The sequence below is a fragment of the Homarus americanus genome, unplaced genomic scaffold (assembly GCF_018991925.1).
Source record: "Homarus americanus isolate GMGI-L3 unplaced genomic scaffold, GMGI_Hamer_2.0 scaffold33468, whole genome shotgun sequence".
In the NCBI taxonomy this organism is placed as follows: Eukaryota; Metazoa; Arthropoda; class Malacostraca; order Decapoda; family Nephropidae; genus Homarus; species Homarus americanus.
Genome location: NW_024714177.1, coordinates 165,103 through 179,901, shown reverse-complemented (window position 1 = coordinate 179,901; position 14,799 = coordinate 165,103). Strand labels below are relative to the sequence as shown.

Below are 14,799 nucleotides of genomic sequence, written 5' to 3'. Positions count from 1 at the left end.
TGGATTGGATGTGATTCAACCTCAACATGACCTGAAAATATAAGAAAAATCAGTTAGTATAAGACGACTAGAGTACTGTGAAGTGAATTCGTGTTTAGAGCAACGTGTGAGAAGTATAAACATTAACATATCATGAATCATTATGTACTAAATCTCTTTAATCTATAGTGATGAATCAACCACATGTCAAGTGAATCATGTGACTCTGTTTATTAGAATGTCATTAATAACAAGACTTTATCATCAATCAACTATGATATAAAGGTTAAAATATACCTATCAAAACATTCTATTGCTAAGACATTTTAAAGACTACATACATATCACTTGTATAACAGTGAGTGGTCGCGGTAAGACATTAACAGCGTGTTGTGGAACGAGTTTATCGGTGCTGGTGCCAAGCGACGGTGCCAAGACCTTCTTCAGCATGGCACACCTGGGAGATGCTGTCACCTGTTCCATCCTGCTGCTCCTGACGCTGGCCCGGGAGTGCTTCAGTACAGGTGAGTCTCTACAGGTGTTTATTGACTCATTTCGACTCATTATTCACTCATTCATTCACCCCTTATTCATGATGTGGTGGTAAGGTAAGTCTTTCACTATGTGTTTGTTAATATTTGATTAGACAGACAGACAGATAGACAGACATACACACATACAACAGCTAGACAAAAAACAAGAGACAAACAGACATGCAGACAGATAGACAGGAGACAAACAGAGAGATACCCGTCCCACACCAAAACAGGCAGACCGACACAAGAAAAAAATCATACAGACAGACAGACAGACAGACAGACAGATCCTCACCCACACTCTGCCACAACACACACTAATACTAAAGCTCTCTGGTACTTGTCCTACAGAGAGAAAAAAAATCTTGTTTACAGACGACTAAATCCCACACCTTTACCCCCACGACCATCACGTCACGACTTTGGGATTAAAATATATTCATGTTAATTTTTTCCCCATTTTTGTGGATTATCGCCTCTTAGAGTGAAAGCCCCGTTATAAAACTGTGGTCGATATGTAAAAATGTTATCGTTTTGTTTACGTTTTGTGTGTGAGTGAATTATCCCTGGGAAGAAATACAATTAATCTGTTTTTTATTTAATTATTGTAGTTGTATTTAATTGTTATTTATTATATGAATTATATGTAAGTGTATAATTCTTTTTTCTCTTTTATATTGATTATTATCCATTTCCTGTCGCCTAGTCTTCATCCTTTGACCTTCATAGCTTAATCCTACCCATATCAACCTATCCTAACATCCTTCACCCATCCTTCTATTCTCTCATCCCATATCCCTTTTATCCACTCAATCCTAATCCTCCCCTATCCACTTAGTCTCTCCCTTGGTATCCTGCCTCCCCTCCCCAGTTATCCATTTTTATATCCTTCTCATATCCTGTGAGTCCTTCGTTGTAGGATAAATATTATATCCTGTTCTTTTAATGAGAAATTTCCCACATATTGTACTTTTTTCCCACGAGTATCATTAATTTCCCCTACATCCCATTAATTTCCCACACATAACATTATTTTTCCCCTACATCTCATTATTTCCCCCACACACCCCAGGTCCTTATACCAGAGCGCTATATTAATACCTGCCAGAAGTATTACTATAGGAAGGAGAACTATATACCGTACACCTCCTTCCTCAGGTAATAATGACAAATAAGGTCACCTGAAGAATAACCATCCCAGCTTATTACACTTAAAGATTAATCACCTTAATGCTATTTAGGGGAGATGATGTTAGGTTAGGTTAGGTTAGGTTATTACGAGTTAAAAAATAATTACAATGGAAACTTGATAAAATACCATTATTAAATACATTTTCTTTACTTATCGTCACCAATACATGTTATCACGAACAACCAAAAATGCAAATAAAAATTCCAACATTTTCTTAACCATCTAGGAATCACCTAAGACAATTCCCACAATAATATAATACTAAAAAAAATATCTAAATCTATCACATTCCGATAACAAAAGATGACAAAGTGTAGTGTAGTGTAGATAACTGGAGCAGGTAGACACACGTTCCTCTATCTGGTGGGCGAAAGGTTAATTGGCACACGACACCTTACCTAAGATCAAAGGACACCCGGTTCGATAGTCTCCCGTAACGATATAGTGATGGAGTTCTTTCTTATAGGGAACTGGAATTTAATTGGAGGAGGAGGAGGAGGAGGAGGAGGAGGAGGGTTCATTGGAGGTTTAACTTGAAGGTTTGTGAGGCAAAGAGTTATATGGTCTGATATATTGGCTAGGCTATATGATTCTAATTATTGGTTAACACTAACACACACACACACACACATACACACACATACACACACACACACACACACACACACACACACAGGTCGTCACGAGAAGGACTATCACATGTCGGGGCCAATACGAAAAGCTCTCTCAAATTACTGTCATTAAAACTGTGAGTTGATCGTGAAGAGGGGAAGGCTCATTACCTCTCTGTTGTGTGTGTGTGTCGTTAACTCTCTCTCGGGGTGAGGGACAGAGAGACGAGAGAGAGAGAGAGAGAGAGAGAGAGAGAGAGAGAGAGAGAGAGAGAGAGATGTGTATTATTACTTTAGTCTATTGGAGGCGGTCTATTGGAGGCAGTTTATTGGAGGCGGTTTATTGACAGTGTAGTAAGAGGGATCAGAGCAACAAGGGACAAGAGGAGGAGAAGGGAGAAGGGAGAAGAGGAGGAAGAGTTAATTTGTTGTACAGAAGGGAAGGCTAATGAAGACGTGATTCAGCCTAGAGAGGGAGAGAAATGTACCTGTATTGCTGTAGATGGTAGAGGGTAATGTGCACTGTACCTGTCTGTACCGTAGTAGTAGTAGTAGTAGTAGTAGTAGTAGTAGTAGTAGTAGTAGCTGTAGTAGTAGATTGAAAGTGACCTACCTATCCTATCCTTGAGCTCAGGCATCCCACCAACTAATAGAAACAAATCTAACACTAACACACACACACACATACACACACACACACACACACACACACACACACACCTCAGCACCACAACCTTTCTCATGCTCAAACTTACACTCAAACTCCTCCCTGACCACTAGACATTACCCTAACCTAACCACGATACACTTCACCTAACCTAACCATTAACCACGCACTTCCCTAACCTAACCATAGTACACTTCACCTAACCTAACCACGATACACTTCACCTAACCTAACCACGATACACTTCACCTAAGCTAACCATGATAAACTTCACCTAACCTAACCACGATACACTTCACCTAACCTAACCACGATACACTTCACCTAACCTAACCACGATACACTTCACCTAACCTAACCACGATACACTTCACCTAACCTAACCATGATACACTTCACCTAACCTAACCATGATACACTTCACCTAACCCAACCACGATACACTTCACCTAACCTAACCACGATACACTTCCCAACGCCCCTTACAACATGCTTAAGCCTTGATTGCCGGAGTTAAGAGACGAGCAATTCACCTGTCGGGATTACCTCAATAGATGGCGTTCAATTACGAGAGAGATATGGCGCAGTCATCGTTATACCTGTGTTGATTACAATACCTGGATTTACCTGACTTAAAGATAGGTTGGGTATACACTTGAAATATTGTGTCTTAACGGGGAATTATGAGAGCCTTACTCAAGCAATAACTCTAACTATACACTCGAGTACAACCTAACCTAATCCCTTCAAGGATCACCACACCTTAACCTCAAACACCCCTCCCTACCCTCCCCGTCACCCCCATCTACCCACCCACCCATACCCACACTCCCACCCTACCCTCCTCCACCCACCCTCATCCTCACCCAACCCTCCTACTTCCTAACCTACCCTCCCCTCCACCCGCCCACATGATCACCAGGCCGGAACCCACTAACTGGTCACTGTGTACACTCACCGCCTGGTACTCCCACGGCCATCGACTGCCTGAAGAACCTTACTCACGCGATCCCTCTCTCTATCACGACACTTGCGGCATTTACGTTTAATCTCTACCCTCCTCTCTTCCTCCCCCTCTTCCTCACCCCACACCCCCACCCCTTCCTCTCTCCCTCCCTCCTTACCCCCTCCTCTTCCTCACCCAGTAACCTTTCTATCCCTTCTCCTTACACTCTCCTCTTCCCTCCCTTCCCTCCTCCCTTCCCTTCCTCCCTTCCCTTCTCCCCTTCCCTCCTCCCCTTCCTTCCCTATCCCTCACCACTACCACCACCAACATACACTTGTATACAGTATTGTACACGAGTCTTTTGAGTCACAATGAAGTTTGTATTCTGTCTGGCTGGGTTATGTCTTATTGGTGAGAGAGAGGGAGAGAGGGAGGGAGAGAGAGTCTAGGTACAAAGAGAGGGAGACTGGAGGTTGAACAGAGAGATAAAGAGAAAGAGACAAAGAAAAGAGAGATAGAGAGAAAGAGTCAAAGAAAAGAGAGATAATAACTTTTGTACACAAGGCTGGAGATGAGTGACCTCCACCCGGGTAGGTCACGTGTTAAGGTCAAAGGTTAAATCTTGGCTCCAGGCGTCCCTGTTGGGAGAGAGGGGAAGGAGGGGAGGGGAGCGGAGAGGGGGAGAGAGAGGAGGGGGAAAGAGGGGGCAGGGGAGGGGGCAGTAGGGAAGGTGGGGAGGAGGGGAGGGGTACAAATTCATTAAACTATGACCTACCAACTTTCTTTAATAAAATCTTAGAGGTGGAATCTAATGCCCTTTAGTGTAACAGATTCACGTTTTAAAAAGGAATCGAGTGCTATTTAGTCAGATTTATGTATTTTGAATCCCACAAGACTAAACCCCACGAACTGAACACCCTTAGGATCAAACTCCCTATAGCATAATAAATTATTGTATTCTGGATCCAATTTACCACCTTGTATCTCTTGCTTGGGATCCAACTCTCATCCGTACTATAAATTCCTGTATCCTGAATCCCCTTTAGCATCCAATATACCTTAAAGAGGATCCAATTCCCTTTAACGCAACAAATTCCTGTATCCTAACCCCCACAAACTCACCAGACAGTGTTTAATTAATACTAAAAGGATTTCTTTGTCGAGCTCGCCTCCCAATGTATTGTTTCTCATATCGTCTATACTTTTTTACGAGAATTTTATCCCTTTAAGCACTACAGTAATTGTAGTGAATACAGTATAAGGGAAATAATTACATACATGTACCTTGTAATCTGGACAGGTTATAATAATAATAATAATAATAATAATAATAATAACAACAACAACAACAATAATTACAACAACCTACAACAACAAAACAACAACAACAACTAAACACTAACAACAACTCCCACCCCCACAACACAAATCACTCCACACATTAACGTCTCTAAGTGGGAATCAGAAGAGTACACCATTTGCCTTCACTGGCGGACAAGAGCAGGAAGAAATATCACCTCGGCTCTATTAAAAGAAATGAGTACGAGTAATATAGTGTGAGAGGCTGACAATAACACAAGATGGATGGTGGTGATTTATCTACCTGTTGGACCAATAACCAAATTCTCACGCCACGAATATTGATACATACATACATACATATACCTACACACACACACACACACACACACACACACACACACACACACACGCACATACATACACACACACACACCCCACACACCCATCACCAAAACGTTTGACAACTTCCGATTGAAATTCCTACAAAGTGCATCACACACAAAGTTTTTCCCTCGCCGGTGTAAAGTTGGTGGTGGAGCAAAACCCTCGGTGGGGGAGAGTGGTGGGGGTGAGTGGGTGGGGTGAGAGTGGGGTGGGATGTGGGGTGCAAAGTCCACTTGAAGACACATAGTTTACACACACACACACTGACACAGCTCACAGTGTAAACTAACAATCGTCTTCCCACATCCGAGCTGTTAACTTTTCCATTTTCCACGACACGTAATCAAGGGTGTTTACGATGCTGGTATAATGCATTTGTGTGTGTGTGTGTGTGTGTGTGTGTGTGTGTGTGTGTGTGTGTGTGTGTGTGTGTGTGTGTGGAACACCCTATGAGAACATTACCTGCTGAATTTTAACGCAGGTATCATGAGACAAGATCAATACATGGATTCCACTTAATTTCACAAAGAACTACCTTAGTGTTTTACCTGGACACCCACACCTGTCTGACGTGACTGATGTTACTACACATATAGAGGGATACATTTATTGTTATTCTTTGGCAAAATAACCAAAAATAATATACAGAGATTAGTTATTTTCTAATGTTATTAACTTGTATTGATCGTCGTAAGAGCAGTCACTCCTACCTGCTGTGATGATTGTTAGTTAATTATACAGGTGAGCTATTACCTTACCCTCTGTACCTTACCTTACTTTACCTCCTGTACCTCATCTCACCTCGCCTCACCTCCTCTCCTCACTGCCTCACCTCACCTTGCCTGAATAATAATTAAGGTAACGATTGAACACAAACAAACCAATTGATATTTTAGTGACACCAAGGCATTTTTAGAGGGCAGGAGGAAGGGGGAAGGAGAGTGGAAAGGGCAGAGGAAGAGAGACGAAGGAGGGGGAGGGGGAAGGGGGGTTAGGGGGAGATGGGTTTATTTACTCTTAGAAAACATTGATTCATTTTATCTTTCTACGTCAGTTATTTCTTCTCTGATTGTGTTTTGTTTTCTCTTTTTCTCCCTCTTTCAGTCAGTCAGTCAGTCAGTCAACAACAACAACAACAATAATAATAATAAACTACAATTATCCCTAAAACTAGTCACTATTAGCATACTATTAAACTAGTTATAATTATCCAAGAGCAATATAAATTCCCACGTTGGACACACGCACACACACACACACACACACACACACACACACACACACACACACACACACACACACACACACACACACACAGGTAAGTAAATAATACCTATTTCGAACAATAAAGATAAATAATATATTTTTATTACTCAATTTACCTCCATCCCGTGCCTGAAGACAGAGCTCACGAGCACGCACACGTATGTATTAATATACATACACGTCTACACATATATACATGCAATGTTTATGTACCAGGATGTTGATGAGAATATATAAATTATAGTTAATTGTTCAGGTATGGTAATTAATTAATGGTTGACACAGAACAATAGAATATGTATACTGAGTCGTGTTCGAGGTCCACCTTCACCCCTGGAGTAATATCCCTCGAGGTCCACCTTCACCCCTGGAGTAATATCCCTCGAGGTCCACCTTGACCCAGGAGTAATATCCCTCGAGGTCCACCTTGACCCCAGGCTGAGAGGGATTTATTGCTGACCTTTTATTACACGTGTCAGCTATTGCCTTGTGTGTGTGTGTGTGTGTGTGTGTGTGTGTGTGTGTGTGTGTGTGTGTGTGTGTACGTGTACGTCACTGCACCAACACATAAATCAAGAGAGAGCAAATAACAGTATTGTCTCTACTGCCCCCACCTCTGACTCACTCACTCACCCACTGACCGAGTTAAAACACACGCGATGGTTTTAAGAAGTGGGTTTATTGACTGAAACTCTCTCCCTCTCCCCATAGCAACTCTTACTCAACGTTTTCCCTCCCCAGTCTCTGACCCTCCCTATCCCCCTCCTCCTTATTCCTTCTTCACAAATACCCTCTCACTCCCTCCCCCTCTTCCCACACCCTCCTACTCTCTTCCCCTTCCTCCATCAATCCTCCAAGCCCTCTCCTCCCTTCTTCCTCACATTAGCTTCTCACACCATGAATACAATAAAAGAATTAATTATTTCTTTGTTTACACTCTGATATATTTTCCTGCCAGCTGTTAAGTCCACCGTGATATATTTTCGGGAAGTAAACACGGCCACACTCCTCTAACTTCCAACAGGTTGACTAATGAACAGTGATTGAGTGTATTTGGGTATAGTTAACACCGAAGGTTATTTAATAAAGGTTGAATACCAAATAAGATTATAATTTTTTTTTTATTTGGTTAGGTTTCGATAGGGTTGGTTAGGTTAGGTTATGTTACATTAGGTTAACTTACTTTGGTTAGGTGTCCAAGTACTTATACAGAGAGCTACAGGCTACAACATTAGTTACAGGTACAGGTATATAGTTACAGGTACAGGTATACACAATTACAGGTGTGTACATTAACGGCTCACCTGGGATAACGACCCACCAGTAGGTAAATAAGGTGTAAATAACCTTAGGTGGTCTAATGAAACAACTTAATTTTAATGTTTCGTCGATTTCCAGTAAAACAATTAATTCTTTATTTATTCGAAGTAGGAAGATATTTAGTCTAAAGGAAGAGTTACCTGACCTAACCTAACCTTCACCACAGGGACGCCACTTTTAATATTTTATTCATTTAACGACAGGTGATTTTAGTCAGGTCAGAGGGGTTGTTAGTAGACCGTCTTCACTATTATTAATGAATACAATGAAGGCTTTATTTTATTGTGTTATGTTAGAGAATTTGTCAGTATTTGTTTATATGTTAAATAAGTAGTTGACTTTAGTTGTCGATAAGATCTCGTCTTTAATAATATAAATACTTCCAGTCGTCTTTATAATTGATGATTTATCTCTAATTGTTAATTAATTCTGACCATCTACTGTGTAAAAAATAATCAATCTGTTGAATGAAAATAATTTAACACTGACAATCTGGTTAAAATAATTAGTTTATAGTTATTTATTAAAACATAATTAACTCCGGTCATTTTGCTATAACCATTAAAATAATATCTAATTATCTTTTAAACCAATTAACTTAAACTCCGGTCTTCTGGTAAACCAATAATTAATTCTCACCACCTGGTAATAAATAATTAATCTCTGGTGAACTTGCTTAAGCTGGTAATTAATAATAATTACCTGTCAGTCTCCCGTAATTATTTTTATTTGTCATCTATTTCATAACCATAGCACAGCAGACAGTGGCTCTCTCTCTCTCTCTCTCTCTCTCTCTCTCTCTCTCTCTCCTTCTCTCTCCGTTAAAGGTGTTATTAAAAGTTCTCGCTTGGGTTACACGGGATTATCATCTAAGATTCGATTAAAGAATTTTTAACTTTTTAGGAAAAAGAAAAAGTACCTTGGTAATTATCTTAATAATATGGGGGGTCAGGGAGGTGAGGGTAGGAGGTGAGGGGGTTGAGGGGAGGTAGGAGGTGAGGGGGTTGATGGGAGGGTAGGAGGTGAGGGGGGGCTGATGGGGAGGTAGGAGGTGAGGGGTTGATGGGAGTGGTAAGAGGTGAGGGTTGATGGAGGGTAAGAGGTGAGGGGGTTGATGGGAGGTAGGAGGTGAGGGGGTTGATGGGAGGGTAAGAGGTGAGGGGGCTGAGGGGAGGTAAGAGGTGAGGGGGCTGAGGGGAGGGGGGAGGAGAGGAAACAATTTCATAAAGTTCTTTAGTTAAACTATCAATTACCACAAAGTTCTATTTACACTAAGCTTATTATACCAACAAATAACGAGACCATAAGGCTTCAGGATAAAGCTTAAATACACTACGTCACTCAAGCTTGTCTGTAAGTCTGTCAAGAAAACACACGATCCTAAATTTTGGATTATTAAGTAATTTCGTAATTATTTTCCTTAAAGAACGACACTTGGGGGAATTTTACCTCGTGATAATAACCGGGGTTGATGATGATGATGATGATGATGATGACGATGACGATGATGATGACGATGACGATGACGATGGCACTACATCTATCAGTTAGTTGTCGCCTTCATCAAATTATTTTTCCTACTCTTCATCTTCCTCTTCATCTTCCTCTCCTTCCTCCCCCGTTATATATTTACAGGGTGATCAGTTTTATGTCACTATAAAGGTTTAAATCTCTCTGGGTCATGGGAGCACCGGTCGTATATAGTGTAAGGCTCAATAAGGTGTTTTTTTTATCAATTGAGAATATATGAAATAATGAATAGGTGTGTTGGTTAGTATGTTTGCGTGTTTGTTTTTGTTTGTGTTTGTTTTAGTGTGTGTGTGCTTGTCTGTTTGTTGTGTTTGCTTTTCTGTTTAGTGTCTGTATTTATTTGGGGCCTCTAACGATCTCCAGACACAATACCCCTCTCTCTTACACCACTCAGACCCCTACAAGTGCCCCTCCCTCTCGTCTACACCACTCAGACCCCTACAAACACCCCTCCCTCTCTCCCCTACACCACTCAGACCCCCTACAAAAGCTCCTCCTTCTCTCTTGTACCACTCAGAACGTCACTATAGATCCTGGCAACATTAATAACAAGAGGTCCACAGCAGACGTCCAATAACCTGTGGTGGGCAGGGAGACGAACTGGTGATGTCTGCAGAATGTTTGTGTCTTAGGCAACGGCAGCCGGAGAGGAGCAGGAGGAGAAGAGATAGAAGAGGAGGAAGGGTCGGAAGGGAAGGGGTGGTGTGAAGATGGAGGAGGTGGAAGGGAACAGGAGGAAGCGAGGAAGGGAAGGGGAGCAGGAGACAAATGGGAAAGGAAGGAAATGGAGGAGAATGAACTGAAGAATGACAGAAGGGGAGGAGACGAGCAAATAGAAGTAGAAAGACAGTAAGGAGCGGAGAGAAGGAAGGAGGAATAAGACAAGGAGAAAGATAAAAAGAGAGAGAGAAGGATTTGGAGATAATAAAGAGAGAAGAGAGAATGAGAGGTAAGAGAAATGAGGAGAAGAGGAGTTAGTGAGAGGAGGAGGAAGAAGACAGAAGAAAGAAGTAAGAAAATAGAGAGATAGATAGAGAGAGAGAAAGAGAGAGAGAGAGAGAGAGAGAGAGAGAGAGAGAGAGAGAGAGAGAGAGAGAGAGAGAGCTACACTAAAATATACACAAACTGGAAATAAGTCGATGATTCAAAAGCTTAAGAAACACGGAAGGTTTAGCTCAAGTAACACAGTAGTCACGATATATCAGTGTTGTGTTGTGTTGTTATAAATGACTAAAACACATCAGTAAAGAAACCCGTATATAACTCGTAATCATATACCTATAACAACTGATACTAAATAACACTCTATATATAATCTATAATAGCAAACAATATAGAATTTATGCTTTATTCCTTTCTAATTATAACGATCAACCCGTAAAATATTTCCCTATAATTTTGTTCATATATAATAAATTCATCAAGTCAGTATACGTTATAGGGTCTGGTTGACGTTCTAATTTCCGAATTATATTTTTTCTACAATAATCCGTCCATTAGATTATTAAATAATTTCCTCTTTGGGGGAATGTCATGAGGAATATGTCCCTCACATGCCTCGGCCAGTGACATGCTCCTCAATGTGCCCCATGTCCAGTAGTAGAAGACATACCCCGTGTCCTGCCTCACATGCCTCGGCCAGTGACATGCCCCTCAATGTGCCCCATGTCCAGTAGTAGAAGACATACCCCGTGTCCTGCCTCACATGCCTCGGCCAGTGACATGCCCCTCAATGTGCCCCAGGTCCAGTAGTAGAAGACATACCCCGTGTCCTGGGACTGTGTGGACACCAATATTTGTCATTCATCTAAGTATAATATTTTACGTTTATCATCTGTGTTTTATCATACGAACTAAAAAATAAGGACAAAATTATGGAAATAAAATAAGGTTTGTGTATTACTAAACTAAAATATTATTGACTGTAATAGATTATGTAGCTCTCTCTCTCTCTCTCTCTCTCTCTCTCAAACACACAAACCTCACAAAAATGTAAAAAAATTTCTCCTCATCTTTACCGAAACAAAACTCATTTCACATCTTTTATCAAACTCCACTTTAATGAGGGTTTAAGGGTGTGCATGACGCCAGGCAGGTAAGAACAGGTGACCTTCCCATCATGCACACAGGTACACACACAGCCTGTTATCATAATAAACCGTTAGGCAATTAACAGATCATCATTATCTCTGTAAACCTCTGACAGACATGCTGCTTACAGGGGATATGATTAGGAAGAGGGGGGGAAGGGGGGGGGATGGGGTGGGGGAGAGGGGAGAGGAGGAGGGGTGGGGAGGGAGAGGGGGAGGTGAGAGAGGGGGGGAAAGGGGTGGGGAGGAGAGAGGGGGAGGAGGGGAGGAGAGAGGGGGAGGAGAGAGAGGGGAGGAGGTGGTGGGGAGAGAGGGGGAGGAGGGGTGAGGGGAGGGAGAGAGGGGGAGGAGGGGGAGGAGGAGAGGGGGAGGAGGGAGGAGGGGGAGGAGGGGGGGGGGAGGGGAGGGAGAGGGAGGGGGGGTGAGGGGAGAGAGGGGGAGGGGGGAGGGGGGAGGGGGGTGGGAGGAGGGAGAGGAGGAGGGGTGGAGGAGGAGAGAGTGGAGGAGGGGAGGGAGGAGGAGGGGGTGAGGAGAGAGGGGAGGAGGGGGAGGAGGAGAGAGGGGGAGGAGGGGTGAGGGAGGAGGAGGGGGGGAGGAGGGGGGGAGGGAGAGGTGAGAGGGGGAGGAGGGGTGGGGGGAGGGAGAGAGGGGAGGAAGGGGGGGGAGGAGAGGAGGGGAGAGGGGTGAGGAGGAGAGAGGGAGAGAGAGAGGGGGGAGGAGAGGGAGGGGGGGGGAGAGAGGGGAGGAGGGGTGAGGAGGAGAGAGGGGGGGAGGGAGGGGAGGGAGGGGGAGAGGGGGAGGAGGGGGGAGGAGGAGGGAGGAGAGGAGGGAGGAGAGGGGGTGAGGGGAGGAGAGAGGAGGAGGGGGGTAGGGAGAGAGGGGGGAGGAGGGGGTGAGGGGAGAGGGGGAGGAGGGGGTGAGGGAGGAGAGGGAGGGAGGAGGGGAGAGAGGGGAGGAGGGGGTGAGGGGGAGAGAGGGGAGGGAGGAGGGTGGGGGGGAGGAGGGAGAGGGAGGAGGGGGAGGGAGGGGGGAGGAGAGAGGGAGGAGGGGGGTGAGGAGGAGAGAGGGGAGGAGGGTGGAGAGAGGGGAGAGGGAGGGAGGAGGGGGTGAGGAGGGTGAGGGGGGAGGGGGGAGGGGAGGAGGGGGAGGGGGTGAGGGAGGAGAGAGGGGGGAGGTGAGAGAGGGGGTGAGGGGGGGGGAGAGAGAGGAGGGGAGAGGGGGGGGGAGGGGGGGAGGAGAGAGAGGGGGAGGAGGGGTGAGGGGGAGAGGGGAGGAGGGGGTGAGGAGGAGAGAGGGGGGAGGAGGGGGTGAGGAGGAGAGAGGGGAGGAGGGGGGTGGAGGAGGGAGAGAGGAGGAGGAGAGGAGGGGGGGAGAGGGGGAGGGGAGAGAAAGAGGGGAGGAGCAGGGTGAGAAAGAGTGGGAGGAGGGTGAGGGGGAGAAGAAGAGGAAATGGGGAGAAAGAGGAGAGGGAAGGAGAAAGAAGAGGGGGAGGAGAAAGAAGAGGGGGAGAGAAGGAGGGAGAGATAATTGATATGGGATAATGAGGGTAAAATTAAGTAATTAACTAAAGTAGGTGATGCTGTATTATGTGTTATATATTATAAGATTATATATATTAATTGTGATATATAATGAGAGCTATTAATTATTATTATTATTATTATTATTATTATTATTATTATTATTGTTATTGTTATTGTTATTGTTATTATTATTATTGTTATTATTATTATTATTATTATTATTATAATTATTATTATTATTATTATTATTATTATTATTATTATTATTATTATTATTATTGTTATTATTATTATTATTATTATTATTATTATTATTATTATTATTATTATTATTATTATTATTATTATTATTATTATTATTATTATCATTATTAGTGTTTTATTCCCTTCTCTCTTATTATCTGTTTCCCTACTTCACATTTTTTCTCCCTCTTCTTTTCCTACCTCCTCCTTCTTCCCTTCCCTCACCCCTTCTTCCTCTTCCTTGCTATCCTTCTCTTTGACATCCTTCCTTCCCTCCTCTTCCAGCCTTCATCTTCCTCCTCCTATTCTATACTCTCCCTTCCTCTTCCCCTTCCAACCTCCCTTCCTCTCCCTTCCTCTTCCCCTTCCAACCTCCCTTCCTCTCCCTTCCTCTCCCTTCCTCTCCCCCTTATTCCTCCTCTCACCTCAATTCCTCTCCGCCAATTATAATTCGCGCCTGAGAGAACCAAAAGACGACACGAATAACGAGAATGGCGAAAGATAAAGAGAGAGAGGAAGAGAACAGAGGGAGAACAAGAGAGCTATGTGAGGCGAAAGAGAGAACGAAATGAATAAGAGAGAGAGAGAGAGAGAGAGAGAGAGAGAGAGAGAGAGAGAGAGAGAGAGACTGTGTTTAATTCCCAGCAGGTTGTACCGTAAACGGCTTACGATATTGTGAGAGCCAAGGGAGGGTCACGCGAGACCTGAGAGAGAGAGAGAGAGAGAAAGGAGAGAGAGAGAGAGAGGGAGAGAGGCAGAGAGAGAGAGCCAACAAATAAAAAATATTGTACCAGCAGCTGCAGGAACTTACAAGACTCTCTCTCTCTCTCTCTCTCTGTCTGTCTGTCTGGTCGTTTGCCTGTCTGTCTGTCTGCCTGAACCGCCTGCCCCGTCGCCCGGTCTCGTCTGTTCGTCTGTCTGTCTGCCTAACTGTCTGGTTCGTCTGTCTGTCTGTCTGTCTACCGGCCCGTCTAACTGTTCCGTCTGTCTGTTCGTTCATCTAACAGTCTGTCTTGTCTGCCTGTCTGTCTAACTGTCTGCCTGTCTGTCTGTTTGTCTGTCTGTCTGTCTGCCCGGTTCGCCTAACTGTCTGTCTGTCTGTCTGTCTGTCTGCCTGTCTGCCAACTGTCTGTCTGTCTGTCTGTCTGTCTGTCTGTCATTAAGCAGAAAACAATTACATCTCAAATATGATAAACAAAAACATTTCTCG

The 14,799-nt window shown here is 43.6% G+C and overlaps 1 protein-coding gene across 1 annotated transcript in view; it reads left to right on the top strand.

The window, feature by feature from the left end:
• LOC121876194 (carbonic anhydrase-related protein 10-like) overlaps nucleotides 1-14,799 on the top strand; it is a 103,082-nt gene that overhangs the window by 894 nt on the left and 87,389 nt on the right. Inside the window, exon 1 of the mRNA XM_042381163.1 lies at nucleotides 1-503. This exon is cut by the window's left edge and continues 894 nt beyond it. Within this exon, the coding sequence (XP_042237097.1) occupies nucleotides 428-503 (76 nt within the window). The 5' untranslated portion in view covers nucleotides 1-427. The remainder of the gene's footprint in view (nucleotides 504-14,799) is intronic.